This window comes from Corvus kubaryi, unplaced genomic scaffold, assembly GCF_017639235.1.
Source record: "Corvus kubaryi isolate FWS band 111438036 unplaced genomic scaffold, C.kubaryi_AGA036_p1.0 37396, whole genome shotgun sequence".
NCBI classification, from domain to species: domain Eukaryota; kingdom Metazoa; phylum Chordata; class Aves; order Passeriformes; family Corvidae; genus Corvus; species Corvus kubaryi.
Window position 1 is genome coordinate 20,072,994 of NW_024581135.1, and position 21,433 is coordinate 20,094,426.

The 21,433-nt window shown below is 35.4% G+C and overlaps 1 protein-coding gene across 2 annotated transcripts in view; it reads left to right on the forward strand.

The window, feature by feature from the left end:
- GAD1 (glutamate decarboxylase 1) overlaps window positions 1-16,105 on the forward strand; it is a 39,184-nt gene extending 23,079 nt beyond the window's left edge. For both annotated transcript variants that reach the window (XM_042041634.1, XM_042041635.1), the window contains 10 exons: window positions 984-1,099; window positions 1,202-1,281; window positions 1,487-1,541; window positions 2,646-2,762; window positions 2,922-2,986; window positions 6,298-6,376; window positions 7,966-8,115; window positions 9,447-9,554; window positions 10,225-10,314; window positions 11,921-16,105. In XM_042041634.1, the coding sequence (XP_041897568.1) occupies window positions 984-1,099; window positions 1,202-1,281; window positions 1,487-1,541; window positions 2,646-2,762; window positions 2,922-2,986; window positions 6,298-6,376; window positions 7,966-8,115; window positions 9,447-9,554; window positions 10,225-10,314; window positions 11,921-12,094 (1,034 nt within the window). In that variant the 3' untranslated portion in view covers window positions 12,095-16,105. The remainder of the gene's footprint in view (window positions 1-983; window positions 1,100-1,201; window positions 1,282-1,486; window positions 1,542-2,645; window positions 2,763-2,921; window positions 2,987-6,297; window positions 6,377-7,965; window positions 8,116-9,446; window positions 9,555-10,224; window positions 10,315-11,920) is intronic.
- Window positions 16,106-21,433: the final 5,328 nt, after the last annotated feature.

Below are 21,433 nucleotides of genomic sequence, written 5' to 3' on the forward strand. Positions count from 1 at the left end.
GGATGTAATCTGGATTCACAAGTATGATTCCAGTGTAAAGACCAAGACAAAGTGTCTTCCCATGCAAGTAACATAAAGGCAATGAGCAGTGACAGAAATGACTGATGATAAACCACGTGAAGGTCCTTGGCCAACATGTGGACAATGTGGGTCCCCAGCAGAACTCTTCTGGATTTGGCATGAGGGAACACCATCCTGTTACAGACCATAAAGGACAACACCACCTCCTTTTGGAGCAGCCCACAAAAAGTGCACACTTGCTTGCTCTCAAGTCCTATCTGCTAGAAAAATACAGGTCTTTCTGTGTTCTTGTCAATGAAAAAACTTTAGGGGAAGAGGTTGTCCTAGACAGGTGAGATTGATCTTATTAAAGCTTGAGGTCTGCACCAAAGAACTGAGTTAATTTTTAACTCAGGGTCTTTTTAGCAGCAAACCAAGAGAAATAGGTGCTTTCCCTCAATTCAAATTCTTCAAAAGTAAGTGTCAAAATAGATTAGCTAAATCATAGCCTGTGAAGTTCCTCTTTCCCATAATTGACTGTGAGGGAGTTTAGAAGAAGTAGCTCAGGTGTAGAAATCTACACTTAAGCATCTACTTCTATGTCTACAGTAAGATGAGATAAATCCACCCAATATGTGACATTTCTTCAGTCTCAGACAAGTTAATAAATTCCTGTTGTTCTTGCTAACAAGAGGTTATCATGGAAAAGTAGCATAATGAAAGCTGAACTTTTTAGGAATGTGTTACAAAATGATAGAAAGTGAAAGAGATGGCATTTAGGAAATTCTGGTTATCACTCTGGCTTTCTAGAGAGTCTGTCCTATGCTGTTTAGACAGATGCCTGTGCATTTCAGAGAAATATTTTCTCATAGTTCGCTGCCACTTTCACTGCATTATGCAAATGAAACTTGTATGTCTTTGGTATAATACATATTTTTTTTCATTATCACTATTTTATTATTCATTTATGTATTCATTCACAGGAGGAGCAATCTCCAACATGTACAGCATAATGGCTGCACGCTACAAGTATTTCCCTGAAGTTAAAACCAAAGGCATGGCTGCAATCCCTAAACTGGTTCTCTTTACCTCAGAGCATGTGAGCTTAATACACTGCTAATTCTTAATTTACTGATATATGTAGTGAAAATGCTTCCTCATTAAACAACCACTCCATTTCACATTCATATGTTTGCTGCAGAGTCACTACTCAATAAAGAAAGCTGGAGCTGCTCTTGGATTTGGAACAGACAATGTTATTTTGATAAAATGCAATGAAAGGTAGGATGAATACTAAAGTTTTGATAGATTAAATGTGTTCATCTGTTAAATTTGTTTTATTGTGTTTAAGGACTGATTCAGTGTAGTGTGTCAAGTTGCTAATGGCCTGTTGAGAAAATCCTATTAAATTATTTCAACTGCAGCTATTATTTCCATATACATTCTTTAATTTGCTTTGTCTTTCTGTTTTCTGCGATAATTACAGAGGCAAAATAATACCAGCTGATTTGGAGGCAAAAATTCTGGAAGCAAAAGAAAAGGTTTGTGGTTTTAAGAATTAGTGCTTAAATGCTTGGCTTAGTAAAATTGATTCTTCCTTTGAAATCTGAGTGTTGACATTAAAGAGAACATTATAATGATATAAATATAACAACAGTGTTTTTACATGCTTAAATATACATTCATGTATTGTTTACAGAATTATCTATATGTATTGGTAAGATTCCCATTTTCTGTTTCAAAGAAAAATATTTTAAACTCTTGAACCACAATTGTACTTCACAACTTTTAAAAAAACTTCCTGCTTGGAAATATGTAGAAAAAAGCATGAAAACATAAAATCAAAGCTACTTCTATCTAAACTTTTAAGTTTGGCCAAAGCCATAAAAAATTGTATAGAACCCTTAAAAAATCCTATAGATTTCATGTAGGTAGCATGTATATTTGTTAAATATAGGCAGTAAGCTTAATTTTTAGGCATTAATTGCTATTTCTTGAATCAATGCAATGGAAAAACCCACGGATTTTGTATAAAACAACCAAAGAGCAATCAAGATTTTTTTTAAAAAAAATTTCTTAACTTCTTTATATTTGGGCACTCTATGAAATAGCAGTTCACATGTATTTCATCTAGTTCAAAATTGTCTCTCTTTGATCTGATAATTCCTCATTTATTGCTGTTGTTTTAGACTGCTTTGTTGTACTTTGTTCTGTTAATTTGTAGGTAAAGACTAAAGGAACAATTTCAAGCCTTCAAATTGCAGCTTACAAATCACATTTAATTAATTTTTGTTTATACTGCTGTAAAAGTCCCAAATTTACTTGACTATTGCTCATCCTCTACTACATTGAATCTCCTCACTGAAAGAGATCAGACAAAATAATATTATTTTTCTTCTAACCAGTTAATTTTGTGAAGTTACAAGAAAATAAAGAAAATAAAAAGAGTTTGTTCTTACCATGTATATGATTAGTTAGTTTCTAATGTTGCTTGTGTGTGCCTTTCACATGGGAAGAAAAGCATTTTTAGGTTAGAAAATGAGATAAAGTTTCTGGAATTATTTTACTTTTCTTTTTTTTTTCCTTTCCTTTTTTTTTCTGAAAGTGTTTTCAATTTATATTTAATATTTTAATTTTTATTGTAGGGATACGTTCCTCTTTTTGTAAATGCAACTGCAGGCACGACAGTATATGGAGCCTTTGATCCAATACAGGAGATTGCAGATATATGTGAAAAATACAACCTCTGGCTCCATGTAGATGTAAGTAACTAAAAAAGTGCTGCTATTCAGGCAAAAGAGGATCTTAGTTTACACACGTTTTTCCTTGAATTAAAATACTTATTACTAGATCCTGAGTTAACTAAAATCTGTTGAGCTTTTTCAAAGAAATGACTCTTTTCTTTTTTCTGTCTCCTCCAGGCTGCCTGGGGAGGTGGACTCTTAATGTCCCGAAAGCACCGTCATAAATTGAATGGAATAGAAAGGTACTACACAGTGCTTATTTGTAATACTTTTATTCAATTACTTTCATAAGGTACACGACACTTCAAAAATTTATGAAAATATTACTTTGCTACATTAAGGAGGTTAAACACTAAATTAAACAATAGCAAGACAGATGGTAAAGGTTCAGACTAGAGAGATCGAAACAATACTACAGAAGAAATCAGTGATGTACCATTGAGTGAGAGGAAGTTTTCAGGAAATTTGAAGAAAGACAAGGATACTACTCGGCAAAAAGGAAGGGAAATTGTTCTATGCATAGCTTTGAAAGGATCATAAGTCTGGGAATGGATGGAGAAGGATTTGAAGAAGAAAAATGAAGTGTGGGAGCTAGACAATCTCTGAAATGTAGGGCTTTGAGAATAGCAGTGATAAATGAGGGATCCAGGGAAAGTGAGCATGAATACCCACAGTGGGAATTTGTAGAGGTTCTCTCCTGAAAGACGTATGCAGTGCTTCCAGAAAATAAAGAGTACATATTCATGAGTGTTCTGTAAATGGAACATATATATATGCTTAGTCTTATATTGCTCTTATTTATATATAAACACACACACAAAAATAGATAGGTGCATAGAACAGAGAGGAGGTAGAGGCTGAATTAGCAGCAATTTTCAGGGGCAAGTTTCAGTACCTGTAAGTCTGGAAAGGACTATGATAGACAGAGCTGCTACACTTCTGCTGTACTAGGGAGAAGAGTGAGGTTATTTACAGAGAGGCCAGAAAGGGTCACAGATGCTCATCTGTCTCAGAGGTGTCTCAGGGCACAGGGGCATGTGTGTAGGTGCCATGTGGGGATAACATGAAACAAGCTGGAAGCTCTTGTAGAGGTCAGAGTGAAGTCTGTAGAAAAGAGCATGTGTGTGGCCCCAGGTGCATAAGCCAGGTTACGAAGATGCCCACTGAGACCAGGAGCCAGCCTTTGATACAGCCAAATTTAAAGAGGCAAAGCATTTGTGTTAGTAGTGACGGCAGAGTGAAAGTGTGACCCTCCCACTGGTCCTTACAATTTCGACTCAGGAGTCATTCCAGGCATAGTCTTTGGCCCAGTTGTTCCCATATCCAACGATGACAAGTCTGTACAAGATGCTATATTTATAATCCCATGGGTGTGTTTGTCTCTAGATGTCCTCTGAGAGCGCTCTACCATAAAATGGTGCCCATCTGAAACAAATCAGAAAAGCAATGAAGAATCAGAAACTTAACTTTAGATCTTCTCCATCATTGCGGATATCAGCCATCAGGGAAGCAAAAAATATTTGAAGCAAGCTCTACCCATGTGCTTTTAAATTAGCCCCAAATTGCTTCCTTGAATCGGCCATGCTGAATATGGGCACCGTGTAAAGGTGTAAAATGAGTACAGTAAGCAATGCTCTTCCTTAGGGAAAACAAACTATCCTAGGTTTGGTCATGTCATACAGTAAGTGAAGAATAAGTACAAGATCAAGGATAGTGTATGGAAGGACTGGCAGCAAAACCACATGGACCCTTCTGTCACAGGGACATCAGTGTGTGGCGTGAGGTACTTTGAAGTAGCAGAACCCTATCAACCTTTGCCCAGTCCAAGTTGCTTGTGACTCATAGCAACAGATCTAATATTAAGTCAGCATTGCAAAATAATTTTGTTAAGCTACAGAGGTTTGGTCACAGGAGTTTGGCACACCCCTTTTGACCTGAGGTCAACCCAGAGGTGCTAATTAAGGCCACAATTTTAAGCAAATATAGAAAGCAACAGGCCATGAAGCATGAAATTATTTCTTTCCTAGTCAGCTATACAGATCTTCAAACATGGGATGAGGCCCACGTGTACTGTGTAATTGCCTGTCACCGGCCCCAGCTGGGGTCTGTTGCTAACATTCAGGTCGTACTTGGCTTGCTCAGAGACACTGCCATGGAGGACTGGCATGGTGCCATGGTACAGAGCTGGGATTGCCTGTGGTAGGATAGCCTCTGGCTGGGTGGCTGCACTGAGGAGAGAGTGACAGCTTCATGTTAAAATAAACCCAATGCTCCTTGTAAGGAATGACTTTAAATTGCCTCTGTTTGAAACCCTGAAAGTTAAATGAATGTGCTTAACTGAAGGCATGGTGTTTTATAAAGGAAGTAAGTTGTTATATAAATTCCTTTTTCCTGACTGCTCCATCTGAACTATTAGTGCAGTTTTTCTGTAAGAAAAACTAAGCCTCTTAAGTCTGAACTATTTATCTGCTGGTTTCCACTGCATAAGCAGCCGATTTTAGCTCCCCAGGTACAGCACAGGCTGCTCTCTTTCAGCTGAGGGCTGCTACAGTCTAACCTAGCACACACAGGAATTGTATCTAGAAATCAGTGGTCCTCAGACTGGGGTGAAGACATCACTGTGTTGCTCAGAACAGAGAAACTGTGGTTGTGTCCGTTCCTCTGAGAGCAGGGTGTAGAAGAGGAGGAAATATCTTTTAATTTTCTTTCAACCACATTGCAAAAACACATGCATAGTCTGTGAAATACAATTATGCACTTTGCTTCTCTGGAACACGCAGTAAATCAAGGGGACATTTGATAATTAATTACTTAGGGTGAAAAGGTCAATGGATGTGAAATGTTGGCACATTTATTTCACTGTCACCATTAAACTGTCTAGGATAGTATGTTAAAATACAGAACATCTGTTTGACTTGTAAATCAGGTGATCTTGTGCATTCACTTGTGTTTATATGTAAGAAGTTTTAAGCTCTACAGACAGAATGGTAGGATATGATGTAAAGCTTTAGAGCCTTTTAACAGTCCATGGGCTTGAAAAGCAAGGGCTGTGGCTCTAACTGGGAAAGCAGGTAAGCATGCAGAGGATCTTCATTTCCTTTCTATTTTTCCAGCAGCTGTTTAGTAAAGAACTCTATTCTCCCACAACCCACATTAGTCCCTTAATTCTCTGAAATTTGCTTTCCCAGTCAGTACCTTGAATTGATAGAACATATCAAACTGGTTTTGTTATTTTTATTAGTGCTATTTCTAGAAGAGGACTCTTCTGGGGATGATGTTACTGTATCAGCTAATCAGTCTGATACTAATTAGCTGGTATTAGTAATAATATAAACTAATCACAAATCTGACATTGCAATGTTAACACGAAAAACATTCCTTTCCTGGACCGCATAGCTGGGAAAGAAGACACTTAAGACAGTAATAATATCCATAGTGATATCATCATAGTCAAAACTCCATATATTTCCAGCTGAAAGCAGAAAATGAAGGTGACTGCTTCAGATTAAGTTTCTGTTTTCCAGACCTATCTGAATGTGTAATTTTTTTGCAGAGCCAACTCAGTCACTTGGAATCCACACAAGATGATGGGAGTGTTGTTACAATGTTCTGCCATACTTGTCCGGGAGAAGGTCTGCCTGATATTTAATAATTAAACGTTAAAAAAAATAGTAAATATCAAGCCCTAATTTTAAGAGGATAATGCAAAATATGTTTAATTTCAAAACTTCTTTTGGAAGGAATAATTGTGTGGATTTACACTGTGTTTTGGAAGTTGTTTTACCTGTCCTGGGGTTTTCGGCATTTTTTGTTAAAGTTGTAGACAACACGGGTCAGATCCTCACCTGTTGGATCTTTGCATATTCTAATAACAACAATAGAGCCATGCTAATGTACTTCATTGGAGCACCTGCCCCATTGTTTCTATGATATACCGAACATACACCCTCAGTCTTAGTACTTGGTCAGAGTCTAAACTGCTTAAATAAGAAGCAAGTTTTTCACCTTACACAGTGGTTTAGAAGTTTCTCAGTTCTGTTGAAAAGAAAACATGCTGCTTTTATTATGACTCTGTATTTTTGGGGCTGTCATCTAGATTCTTTGTTGTCATCAATGAAAGCAAAACCAGTGTCTTGTTTCTTCTAAGCAATACAAATTTTTATTAAATTATAAAAATGAAAGTCGTATCATCTGTGGATAGAACTAATGATATCATCTACTTGTATGCCAATTGCTACTAGAAGCGCTTAGTTGAAGAAGTAATCCCTGTGTATAGAACTGGGATGGAAGTGTTATAAGTTGCAGCCCTAGGTCTGCCATTGCTCTTCCAGTTGATCCATCTCTGTATTTAGGACTGCAGCATTTATTTCCCTTTGTAAAATGCATCTATCGGAGGGAAGCACGAGCCTTTGTTTAGTGGCATATATGCTTATTGTGCCAACTATCGCAGGATTTTGGCAAGAGTTTTTTTATCTCTATATGAGAACTTTGATAGGTGTTTTTGTATTTATCAGACACACTGGTGTCTTCAAGTTTCTTGCAAAAAACCCAAATAAGCTGTAAAGGAAATGCAAACTGTTTTAGAAATGTCACGTGTTAGACTGCTGCATAACATACAGGAATTTTCTCCTGTGTTTCCACCAGACATTTTAACCAGTAGTCCATAGATTTCTATTGGTCTGTAAACCATATTTATTTATGAGCAAAAAATGTCTAGTTTATGTCATTTGTGCTTACACTTATCACTAGTGTTAAGTGTCATAAAGCTGAACAACATACAAAGTTTAAACCTTCAATTAAGTTTTTTCACTTCATTTTGTGTCGCCATCTGTTGCACTGAGAGACCACAGCTTCATTCTAGTGTGTAATTTAACAAATCAGAAATTTAAGCATTAAGAACATGGGCCTTACAAATTGAAGTGGGTAAAGCTAATATCACAAAATAAGTATCCAAATTAATCTGAGGATGTTTTCTCAGGGGGAGTGTGTTTGTGTCTGTAAAACCATATGACTACTCAGAGACTTCTAAGAGAACCACCTTAGGTTATGAACTTAATTTTGTGGCTCAGGTTTACAAAACAAGGTCAGTGTAACATGTCCCATCAAAGAACATTTCTTCTGTACATGTTTGAAATACATTTTTATACATTATTAATGTATACATTTTCTCAATGCACATATGCCAGGTAAGTCATACAAGTGTATGTGTTTTTCATTATAGGGTATCCTTCAAGGCTGCAATCAAATGTGTGCAGGCTATCTCTTCCAGCCAGACAAACAGTATGATGTCTCCTATGACACTGGAGATAAGGCAATACAGTGTGGTCGACATGTGGACATTTTTAAATTCTGGTTGATGTGGAAAGCAAAGGTAAATAACAAGAGTTTAGCTCAAAAACCAGAAATTAATTTATTTAATTTCTAAGTGTCATGTAATAGAATATTTTAACATAAATGTTTGTGTAATTACAATCTCTAAACACACAAGTATCCATGTATTAACTCAGAGAAGATCTATGTGAATTGTAGAACAGTGCTAACTGTCAGTAAATTCAGATGCCAATTAGAAGAAAAGTTTAAGTCACTAGATGAGTCCTGAAGAAAAACCATTGAGGGCAGGGTACCAAAATGGTCTCTTGCTGTGATGCTCTACACTTGCATATGTATTTTATGAAAAGTATGCTACTTTTAGTAGCAGCAGAGTAGCCTTGATTACTTACAAGGGTCCTTTGATCATTATATTTCAATGCATAGATTTTATAAGCAACTTGGAAAACAAAGCCTTTTCCTAGGAAGCTTTGCCCAAGTGACAATTCCACAGCTGATTGCCTGGTACTACTCTGGTATGCCTGGATGGCTGAAATTAAGCATGGGTTTATGTCCAGGCTTACATGTTCACAAGATGAGGGTTTATGTAGTCAAGAAAACACATTTCATTTTTATTGCTTTATCTACAGTCATCTCATTACTATTATTCTTGCTCTTCTGCTGGCAAAATGGGAATTCAGTTGGGTAACCCGTCCACAGCCTAATTTTTTATATAAAATTGATATTAAATCTAATGATAGACTCCAAAATCATAAAACAATTTTCACTTTGGGAGAAAATACTTGCTTTTTCATTCATGTGCAAAGTGTACTTAAAAAAACCCCAGCTATTTATTATCAACATTCATATACTTTTTCTGGGATTATGAGCTTGACAAGATATCAGTGGGTAGGCAAGCGACTTCTAGTAAACATATTGCAGGCTTTTACTTCCTGACTTAAATTCACATTTCTTGCAAACTGCTCAGAGGAAATAAATTACTTCCCAATTCTTATCCTTTCAAGTGAGTTCCCATTCCAAGTTTCTGGTGTTTTAGCAGCAGCTGTGTAGCCAAGACTTAATATCCATAATATTTTTGGAAACTGGAAAAAAACACAATAGACCTAAAATAATATACTAAAAATAGTGAAAGCGCTTGTTATTTTCATAATAAGTTCTCTTAAAATGAGACAAAACCAAATAGTGACTTACAATTCAGCCATCTTTATCCACTTTTTTAGTGTTGATTAATGCTACTTTTAAGTTACAAGAAATAATACTGCTAAATGTTTTCTGCCTGAAAATATTTAAGAGTGAAACCTGTCTGAAAAGGTGATTGCATTGGAGCAGAAAAAAATTACCATCTAATTAATACTTACTTTCTTATTAAAACAGGGTACAGTAGGATTTGAAAATCAGATCAATAAATGCCTGGAGCTGGCAGAATATCTCTATACTAAAATAAAAAACAGAGAAGAATTTGAGATGGTTTTTGAAGGGGAGGTAAGTTTGATTTCACATATGTATGACCCAAATCTGTCTTCATGCTTGTCACAGTTCTTCAAGACAGCTATGCAAAACTGCTCTGATTTTCTAAAGAACTACATGACTATTGGCATCTGGGCAGTTTTTTTGTCAAATACATGTGGTTTTGTACCATAAATGTCAGATTTATCTCCTCCTCTTCTGCAGAGACCTTCTCAGTTTAGGGCATGAAGATTACCTTAACGCAACCTACTCATGCTGAGATTATTACGTACATAACTGAGAATCTGCTATTTTGGCTGCATATTCTGTTGCTAGTGCCACTACATAAACATTTGGGTGATAGTATAAACTTCATTTCTCCATTTACTAAGAAAAGGAAAATTGGGTTGCCCTTGCTGTGATCCTGAAAAACTGTTACTCATGAAACTGCAAAAAGGTGCAAGCATTTGCACTTCATTAACGCCCTAAATATTGTAAATGGGACAATGTATAGGGAAGCTAAGGCAGCAGAGGCAAGCAGCAGTACTGCAATCCATTTCTTTCTATTTAACATGCAGGACTAGGAAAGTTAATACTATATTTTGTCTTTCATGTCTGTGATAAAATATGTTACAGACTAGTATTTAGTGTGGGACTGATCTGTATTGGTTTTTTAATTGATGTGTATGTTTGGTTCTTTTTGCAGCCAGAGCATACAAATGTATGTTTTTGGTATATTCCTCCAAGTCTCAGGGGCATGCCAGACTCTGATGAGAGAAGAGAAAAGTTGCACAGGGTAAGTATTTTTGGTTAAATGTAAAAAGATAGTCTACTCTTCCAACTCAAAATTTATTATTCATTAAAATAATATATCTATGTGTTGACACACATTCCAAATTCGGAGACATCAGTTCTCCATTGCTTTTTGTGACCTTGATATTTGTTCACTTTTGTCTTCTATTTATATTGATGCTGTAGTAATGTTTTCCCTATGGAACCAGATTCCGAACGTATTCAGTTATCCTTTGGTTTGGATCACTTTTGTGCTTACAAGTGTTAGAAGCCTTCAGAAAGTAGCTAGGCCTACAGACTTGCAGTCTTCTTTGGGTAGGACAGCTTATCAGCAAGAGAAACAGAAGGGTAATTATTTAAAAATGCTTGGACAGGTAAAGGATGTGAAAACCTCTAAGTTCCTTCTCAGGTATTTATTTTGATTTTAAATGCCAATGCATGAATGCATTTCAGTGAAAATCAATACCCTTTGGAGGACTTTGGGATAAATTTATTTGAAGTGGGAAGAGGGAAGTTAAGGCATCATAGAAGCATCACCAGAAAAGATATTATGTTACTTAGGACTCGAGAGAAGAAAAATACATCAATTTTGTAGTAGTGTTTTAGACAGAAGTGGAACAAAATAAATTCAAGAGACAAAAGAATGATTTTATAGGTGTCAAAAGTAATTGCTCTTTTGTGTGTGTGTGAGTGTGTGTTAGGGAAAGGAGAAGAATGGGCAAATTTGGGAGATTTTGTAGAGGATTTTATGACTGCATCACAATGGAGAAAGAGAATAGAAGAGAATAGAAATTCCTGGGTCAAGCCAGTCCCATGTTAAATAAAGAAATTGCCAAAAAAAGAGAGAATAGAGGAAGATAGAGGTAAGAAACAGCAAGAGGGACGAAATATTTGATTTGACCCTGTTAAATGTTAAAGGACATCATAAAGCATTCTATGAAACAGTAACAGAGCCAGACATCTGACCTTGCCTGGCAGAGAGTAGAGCAGGACAATGAAGGTCTGAATGGAAAAACTGGGCTTAGTCAATACCAAAGATTAAGACTGTCAGAACATTATTCCTTGTAAATTAAACCAAGGAAGGGAGACTGTCATAAATGCACAATACTGCAAAACCACTGGAAGGTTTCCATGGCTTATGCTAACAAAAAATATTCTTTATGACATAGATCTCGTTGACAAATTTCCATTGTTGTCCCCACATACAAATTGCTTTGAGAATATGTAATATTCTCAAGGAAAACATCCATTACCCACAAAAAGGTCTGGAGTGGACTTTTATACAGAAGCAGAAAGTGTTTAATTGTGACAAAATCTTCAGCACAAAGAAATGAGATATGCATTTAATATATAAAACTACTACATAGTGAATACTCTAAGATGCTATTAATCTGTAAATCAAAAAGACGGATATTATTGTTGTCAATTTTCCTTTAAACAGCCAATCCTACATATTTAGTTTTTCAAGCTTTTGCTTGTTATGGAAAAACAAGTGCCTGTCAATTTATTTTTTCCAAATTAAGAAATGCTGTGGCATACAAGGAAAGAATAATTTCTTCTTCTCTCTTTCTCTCTCTCTCTCTCTCTCTTTTTTTTTCCTAATGGTAAAGGTGGCACCAAAAATCAAGGCATTGATGATGGAGTCAGGTACCACCATGGTTGGATACCAGCCTCAGGGTGATAAAGTCAACTTCTTCCGAATGGTCATCTCAAACCCAGCAGCTACTAAGTCTGACATTGACTTTCTCATTGAGGAAATTGAGAGATTGGGGCAGGAGCTGTAGTGATTGAATTATTTGTTTCTCTAATTCACTGTTTTCCAGCACTGGCTATTTTTTTACCCAGTTCTGCAGAACACATTTTAAGGAAATTCTCTTTCTGTAAGTTCCAACCTCCTAAGACATCCTTAAACAAAACAACTATAGGCTACTGAAATATATATGTATTGGTAGATCATATTATTGAGGGAAAATGTATTATCTTGAAGTACTATTGACTCTTACATTGGCCTTGTTTATTGTAGACAGCAGAAAATTAATAAGTATTAAAATAGCAAATTAAGAACTCTACACAGTATATATGTACAGTATAAATAAATATATATAATTATATACATACATACATATATATATATATACATATATATATATAAAGTGGTTATAAACTTAGATCTAAGCCACAGCATGTTTTCCACTTTAAGAAAATTAACTTTTCTTTCAACAACTTTGATGTGGATAATGTGCTACAAGTTTTTCTGCCAGACAGAAATAGACATATAGAAACATTTCTAAAATGTAGATTCTTAGGAGCTAAAGAAAATGTATAACAGTATTAGATCTTATTGTTGGTGCTTTTCTCACATACAAAAAAATCTGTAAGAGCACCTTTGAGTAAAATAGTTGTACTTGCCCTTTAGTGTTAAATCAGGGGATGACAGTAGCAGAATCATTGTAACAGGTATATTATTGCTGTATTTTTAGAGGTTAATTTGTGTAGATTGTGTATATTATTGTTAAATGACTTTGTGTAAAAGGATTTAAATGTAATAGTTTTACAGCAAGATAATTGTTGAATTGTAGGTATCTGAAATATTTGCTTATTTATATGCAGAGATTTACCATGCTGAAGAGTTGTCTTGTATTTTCTTCTGTTTGTAATGTAACCTATTTATATATTATTGAAGTTCTAAATAATGTTTATGGTATTTTAGTGTCTTTGTGAGCCAAAGAAAAAATACGAAAATATTAGTTGACACTTTCATTTAAATCCTGGTGCCCTTAAAGTAATAACTTACAGATAATTTTACTGAAGATAAGGAATTCTAACATTGTGTATAGACTATGAAATTATGAGATCCCTTTAATCTATTAGAATTATTAGAAGTTTCAGTTTTATTTGTTGTAATGTCAGACTGTCTGTTCAGTATTCTGAATGCTTTTCTAGTGAATATTAATTGCTAACCAAGACCCCTGGTTTTGAGTTTTATTTCAGGACTGACCTCTGTGACCATTTTAACTAAATTCTGTGGGAGTTTCAACCAGCATCATTCTTTTAGTGAAATGGAATTCACTATCTGTTTGGAGCTTATAAAATAAATAAAACCAAAAGTAATCTCAGTATCCTTTAATACAGCTGGCTTGTCCCAATAGTTTCAACTGGTTAGGCTTTTCAGAGGATAGGTACCAGATTCATCTGCAGCTTGATCAATTTTAATCATTAGATAATCAACACTACTGAGTGGAAAAGTCCATACTGGAAACAGAATAGTGGAACAAAATGGAGATTCAATAATCCTCTGTTCACTGAGTTAGTGTCATGGTGATAAATGAAATATGCTAATTTCAAGTGTTTTCATACATGATTCTGTGCAAGTTAGTAATTAATTGCTTTTTTTCCCGCCCCTCCACCTCAGTAATAAAATTGAATTATTTTAGACATTTTCAGTGAAATACAGTCATGCTGTGCAGTTTTTGCAGTCTCTCTGGCCCCTGTCAGTCCTGTGGAAGGACACCTACAGGCAAGAGAGATTTCCATCCTGCAGGTCCCACTGGTTGTCTTTTGAGGATGATGTCTCACATTTTTGGCTGTGTTAGTACAGGGAAAAGAAAGATGCAGTTACGGTAAATGCTATATTGTATAGCACAGCCTTTCCAGCTTTTCATAGCACTCTTGCTTATTCCTCTTTCATAACCTTCTGTAAAATATTTTCCTCAAGTTGAGCTGAATCTAAAAATTTTTGTAACTTTGTCACTGACCTTTAGATTCATGAGTATGACTTTCAAAATAGATCTGCATTGTTACTTTATATCATTAAACCCCCTAGTAATCTTACCAATACAGTATTTCTTTCATTAGATTTTTTTCCTCAGAACAGTCTAGTTGGTTTCTTGCTTTCTTGATCTTAAACCTGTCTTCCTTAATTATAACCCTATAGTATTACTATGTATTCAATACTTGAATTTCCTGATGTAAACATCCATGGTGTATGACCTGAGGCCTGCAGTACAGAAGTAGTTGGCATGAACATTGATTTCAGTACTAACTTATGTAATATTAAATGCCATTCTTTATAGATACCAGCTATTCATCAAAACTAGAAGACCTCTCATTGATAGATGTTCTAAGAGTACAGAAAGAAGTTTGTTTTGAAGAAGCACATGTCACATTTTTATTTCAGACTTCTGTCTGAAATCTGGTCTCAGTCAGTTTTACTTTATTCAAAGGGCAGCTACGGAAGACTGAAAAATTTCTGTCAGTCCTTTTTGTTTATGAGAAACAATATGAACTAATATAATTAATCCAAAGGTATATAACTGGGGACTTAGCTTCACTAGAGGATTTTATGTCTTTCACCCAAGCACCATGGTTCTTTTATTTCCACCAATTCTCAGGTCGGAATTGCTGGTTTCCTCCACCTCCCTTGTCAGTAACAGTATTACTAAAGCTCTAACTATCCCTCAATCCTCTAACCTTAATACTTTAACCTTGTAAACCTTGTATCCAGATTTCCATCTCAATATTCTAATAATAATGTATCCGAGAAGTTAAATTTCCTTGAAGCATATAAACTAGGTGAGGAGAATCATCTTCATCCTGATCATGAAGCTGTAGGAAAGACCATAATACAGCTTACTGGCATTCGTGCAGCAAGCCCCTGACAGTTCTGTGACGTAGTGAGAAACAGATCTAGAGCTCTTCGGTGCGTATACAATGTTTTGCTCACTAAAATTTCTGCTTCTTCATTTAATGGAGTATCTTGTGTTTTGAAGGTCAAAAGCATCAGAAGTTCTTCCTATTGCCATTGATGGTTTGCAGCTAGGTGGGAACAATGGAGCTCCTCCTACTTGTTTTGGAAGCGAGACAGTTAATGCATAGGTATTGTCTCTAAAGACAGAGGGCTTAAATTTATCTTCCTACCCTCTGCATTTATCTTGCTTTTCTGCAGTGTTGTGTCTTGACAGAGATGACCGCAATCAGATTTTTGCAAAGCTTTTAATTCTAATATCAGATTCTGGGGTGTTTTCCTATTACATATACTGCGTTTAACAGGCACCATGCTCATATCAATTTCTGACTTGGGTAGCTGATTTTAACTGAGCAGTTATAGTCATTCGTGAGAAAATTCATCTATTTTCTTATTAGGTCATTTCCATCTGAGAAATATGCCACAGCTTCTCAGACTAATGCTTATCTGGAACTTTCATTCTTTTTAATCCATATACTATTGACTGTGAGAGATTAGGATGTATGGATATACAGGAGTATTGACTAATGAAAAATGTTTTAATTCCAGGTGAGCAACTTTGTTTTTCTGAGGTTTAAAACATAGTCTAAGGTAGCAATTTTGCCTTTAAAATCACATGGACAATCGCTGTAACTTTGCATGGGTGAATTCAAATCAATTAAACAATAGGCAAGATCTTAGCTGAACAGGTAGCTGCAGTGCTTATTAACTGATATAATTTATTTGGAAAAGACTGACCACTGGATAAAAATTAAGAGCAGCTGTTGATTTTGAACGAGAAAAATTCTGATTGTGTTACTAAAGGTAATTTTTAGAGAACATGGATTATACAATTCATGGCAGACAGCCAGAAACAGGGGCCTTGGGAATAATCCAGAATTTTAAAATCATCATGGAGTTAGCTCATAATCTGTTTTTTGAATGGTGATAAATATGAAGAGATTTTCTAAACAGAATCTCTGTTCTGTGGTTTAAGAAATGTTGAAGTTATAAAGAAGTTACGCAATGCAGTTTTAATTTTTCAATAAAAGTTGGTCTTTAAAATGCCTAATTTGTCTTATATAATTTTTGTGAGATCTTTTGTTTTCCTAAGAATATGAGACAAAACCCATGCAACATTATCCCTCACGTTAAAAATAGTAAGGCAAATGCTAAGGCAACTATGTTCTTTTAATTGTGGATTGAATGTGAGCTTGTACCAACCGAGACTGAGGAAGAACCACAAGCACAGAACCTTGGTCAGTTTGGACAAGATTGGGGAGACATTAGTACTGTGTATAATACGAAAAATGTGCTTTAAAATCTTGGATTCTGGACCATATTTTGGGGTAGCCCACCATTCTCTTGTGGGGGATAAAATAATTTTAGGGGTTTTTTTAAATACCAAATATATTGAAAAATAAGAGTACATTTTGAATTCATAAAAGTGTAAAATTCTCTTTTTCATGATCTAGACAAATTCTGATTAATTGCTGCTCTATGCATTATCCATAGAACTGTCATTGATTTTAACAGTATATAGGGAATTTGATTGCTTTAGGGTAGGATGAACGTCTTTCAAGTAGGATGAGTTTTTTTAAGAACAGTTTTATTTCCAAGTTAAATATTTTATGAAGCAAACTAGTCATGAGAAAAATACATGCAAAGAAACTTATTAAGTCAGTTAGTGTAGCATACAAATGCCATAATGTAAAGCAATAAAAATTATGGAAGATGATTGTATGGTGTGAGTGTTAAGGAATATTCAGCTTATGCACAGACTTCAGTAAAATGTTAGGACCATAACAAGACTGTTTGTAGTTAGTACAGCTCTCTGTGGTCAACAGAATTACACCTGCCTGAATTTCTTCTGTAGTACTTTCTAATTTGCAAGTTGTGCCAGTTATGCTGAGGGTGATGATACATGAATTGAGAGTACTGTTCACTCAAGAATAGCAACTAAGTGAAGAGGAAATGAGAAGATGCAAGCTTTGTCCAAAAACAAAGAATAAAAGAAAGGATGGCTGCAAAACACAGAAGGATTTGTGCGTCATTAGAACATTTGAAAGAATCAGACTTTTGCAATTAAAGTTTTGGTTAGAAGAGAAGGTAAGATGGAAGGAGATGATTTTAAGTAGACCTGTTTAAAAAAGAGAAAAGTTCTGGTTCTCTGCTTTAGTAGATCTATCTACTGAGGAAAAATGGAACATTGTTTAGTAGTGATGACAAAAGAAAAATCTGAAGATAAAATATTACAGATCTTGAGTTATTTCTGCTATTTATAAGGTACTCTGTTCAGCATCTGAATGTAATTATTTCGGATTGTATAAGTATAATAGATACGCATATTTGCGAGTGTATTTGTATTTCTTGGTATAAATGAGAAGAACATGTTCATGCCTTTACATACTCAGTAAGTATCAGAAAAAATCAGGTTTTGCATGATAATGACTGTTTTGTGTAGGACTTTTCGGGACAGTTGAAGTATAATATTAAGCAAGTGTATAGGGAAGGAAATAGTAAATTATTTTCCCTTACTTTTGAAAGTATGTGTGTGTGTTGGATATTTATATAAATGATAAAATCTCTATCATGTGAAATTCTCAAATTACATACTTTTTAACAGGATACCAATCTGGTTTAACTAAGAACAGTTGGTTTGATGCAGGAATTACTGTATGAAAATTTTTGGCCTTGTTTTTTGTGGAAAGGTGTTGTGTCATGACTGTGTGAGCACAAATACATAAGATCAATGCAGGTGATAGGAAACAGAGAAAAACTAAGTTTAAGTTTAACCTAGAAACCTAGAAAAAAAGTCACTACAAGCAAAATCAAAAAATGTAAGTACAATTACTTTCGCTTAGATTTACAGAAGTCTATCATCTGTGACCACAATGTAAGCTGGTTTGAAGCAGTGTCTGCTTGGTGTGACATCATTAAGTGACAATTATGCTGGTGTATAAAGCAGGCATGTTGGCCTTTCAAAAAATAGAAACGTGAATGCTAGCTTTAAACTCAAAAGGTGAAAAAGCGAAGTGAGAAAGGCATAAGACATTTCTCATTCAGTGTCATACGCTATTTATATCTTCTAAAGATTGCGTATATTATAAATTACATTCACAGTTTAACATACTGCCTTATCAGGACTTCCCGTGGGCCTCAGCAAAAAAGGCCATTAATCTCAATTAAGCTTCTTCCTTTACTTTTGGGAAGATTGCCTGCAGGGTAAGACTAACATTTGTTCTTGTGGGCATACAGCCAGTCTTACCACTAGATAAAGTCTTTATTTCCATTAGTTTGAAGATTTTTATGGTTCCTTGTTGCATTGTCTGGCTGTGAGCACCCTCTGAAGACAAGGCCGTTATTGACTGTCTCCTTTAGGTGATTCACTCTCCTGCCACATGCACAGCACTGGCCATCACTAAACACACTAGCACAGCTCTTGATCATCTCAAGGAGCACAGCTTCACTGGGCAGTGGGATGAGATCTCCATATGCTGGGTTTAACCGTGCTGCACCAAAGAACCACAGTTGTTTTGATTACAGCAGGATTTCCTATTTGTGGGAAAAAAAGACTTTTATTAATTCATTGTAACCGTGACTCTTAATAACTCATCATTTTAATTTAAGTAGATATGCTGCTACAATATTTGGTGTGTTCACTTACCTGGGTTACACTTTAAAAGTATATTACTTGTACCTGACTGTGTTATGTTTCAGGGGTACTATATTTCTTCATACTGTTTTGATCATCGTGGCTCTTCAATTAATCTACATATTTTTCAAGAAGAGGTGTGGGGTTTTTTCCCACTACAAAAGAATCAAGTTTAGCTTCCCTGCTGTAAATACCCCATATCAGTGAGTAGCTGTTACTGTTTTTACACAGTCATAGCAAATGTAATTATCCTGTAGGTATAAATTAAATACCAGCTTTATCTTACAGTATAATGCGATGCGTCTTCTTCTGTCTTCCCAAGCATATCAAGAGGCCTGTCTTTTTGGAAGATAGGATGTTAAATCCCAGATTGGTAATTGTGACCTGGCTCCCTGGCAGTGAGAACTGTAATTGCCATCAGACAGCTCCCTCTGCTTCCTGAAGTGAGTGCGTGCAGAATGATTGCAGCACTAGAGCTCGTGTTGCAGGGTAAAGAAGTTCCAAAAATTTCTTCTTTTCAAATACATCAATATTACTTTAAAAAGGGATACTAGGCCAGTAATTGGTACAATTTTCCTTCCCTAAAAGCCTGGAGTTTTTTTCCTCTCAGAAATTCTGACTGCAGTGTAAATAATTATGCTTAGCTGTTGTTGAACGACTTAAGAACTCATGTTAATTTTCTATATATAATGCTGCTATAATTGTACAATTACTGCTGTACCGGAAGCAGGCCAGAGGTGGAATAGAGGTTCTCAGGGGAGTTTGAATACTCTCTCATTTATTCTGTAGCTCAGACCAGAGCTGTCTCCATTAAGTTGGCAAAGTGGTCAAAAGAAGGAAGTGAAATCATTGGATTATACTAGAGAGACTTGGCTGGATTCTCAGAAAAATGTGCATGGCCTCTTCCCCTCTCATCTTTTAGCAAATACATTTAGTTAAAAGAGCTTCAACAAACATAGGGCCCTTACTTGGGACCATGTCCTCAGCTTAGTGTTTATGTAGTGAGCTACTAATTCATCTATCTATCTAGATAATTTCTAAAAAGGCACAATTCATATAAAAGCGTACACCTCTAGGCTTGTAACAACAAATTATTCTTCAAGTACAGGACATCCACAAAATTTTAGAAGTAAATAATGTTTTATATATTATCTGTCTTCCCAGCATTCCGCATTTCTCTTCCTTCCAATGAACGGATCAATAGATCCTTTCAAACGTGTGTATAGAGGACAGAGAGTGTACAAGGAGAGCTCCCGTGCCAGGCTGCCAAACCAGTCTTTCATGCCCATCTTCGAATGGAAGACCAGATCGTGAGGTTGTTCTAACACAAGAAAACAAAACACCAGGGTTTCTTGGGTACAAATGAAAAGGGAAAGAGGACCAGTACACCAAAGAACAGTCACACAGGGCTAATTTCAAAATAGTAGAGTTGCCCTGCAGGCAAAAAGGAAACGTAGAGCACACTTCTGGCTGAATAATTTACAAAGTGGTAAAACATCAGAAGAAGCCAAGAAATAATTTGATACCACTTAAGTGATGCCCATTGCATATAGTTTGAAATAGACACCAGCACAGAGTATGTTATTTTGTAGGAATACATAGAAATAGATGAATATCTACCAGTCCTAACTGGTATACTTAGTATATACTTACTTATATAATTTTAAATGCATAAGGTTTTTCTGGCAGTAATATTTTTTCATTACGTCCATAGGCACTAGAAACCTCTTTTACCAGTTACTTCACTCAGGAAAGGGTACTAATAGGAGTTGTGTAGAGAGGTAAAGCTTTCTTCTACCCACTTTGTTTACTTATATTTATCTATGTTAAGTCAGGGTAATTTTCTAAAAGTGTTGATATCTGTCAAATTACATGTTGGTTTCCTAGGCTAAATAACACAAGTTTCATTACTAAAATAATTTGAAATGGCAAAGGGCAAAGTTACACAGTGAAAAATAGACTGCATAGAAACAGACTTGTAGTAGCAAGTAATTTGAGCTATCAGATTATTCTATCTCTACGTGCTTTCAGTGTGATGTGCTCTCTGAAATGCAGATTCAGCAATCTGAGCAGCTGTTCAGCAATTACAACAAAGAATACCAAGGATTTAGAGAAATTGAGGCCCATTTCCCTATTACTGTAAAATCAGGCTTTTATGTCTAGTTGTGAATGAAAGGTGTGATCTGGTAGGTTCTTGTCCACTAAAACCAAGTCACACTCAGACTTTGGCTATTTTTTTTAATAAATCAATTACTGTTTGAAAAGCTTTTATATACCAAGTTATGGAGAATCTTCTCATGGAGAACTGGATGTATATCTTTGCATCAACCCAAATATCTTGATAAGTTATTATATAAGAAACAAAGAAAACAATATAAAATAATAAATCTAAAACATACATATAAAAGTATATAAAATGTTAGAAATATTTTACCTGGCATATTTTGGTTTTGCTTTCTTGTTATACACTACATCCTACAAATAGCTTTTAAACTACCTTATCAATTGAAGATTTTTATCATTTCTTTTGTATTTATCCATGCTCTATAAGCCACATTATAATTGTAGTTAGTTTTATGAGCCTGTTTTATTTGTAGGTCTCTGGACTTGGTAATATTTTATAAGATACAGCGTTGAACTGCTTTTAGCTGGTTCAGTAATGGTTGCAATTGTTTTGCAGCTGACTGTAATTCCTAGGATTTAATTGGTTTCCTATTTAAAAACAACAACAACAAAACAGGAAAC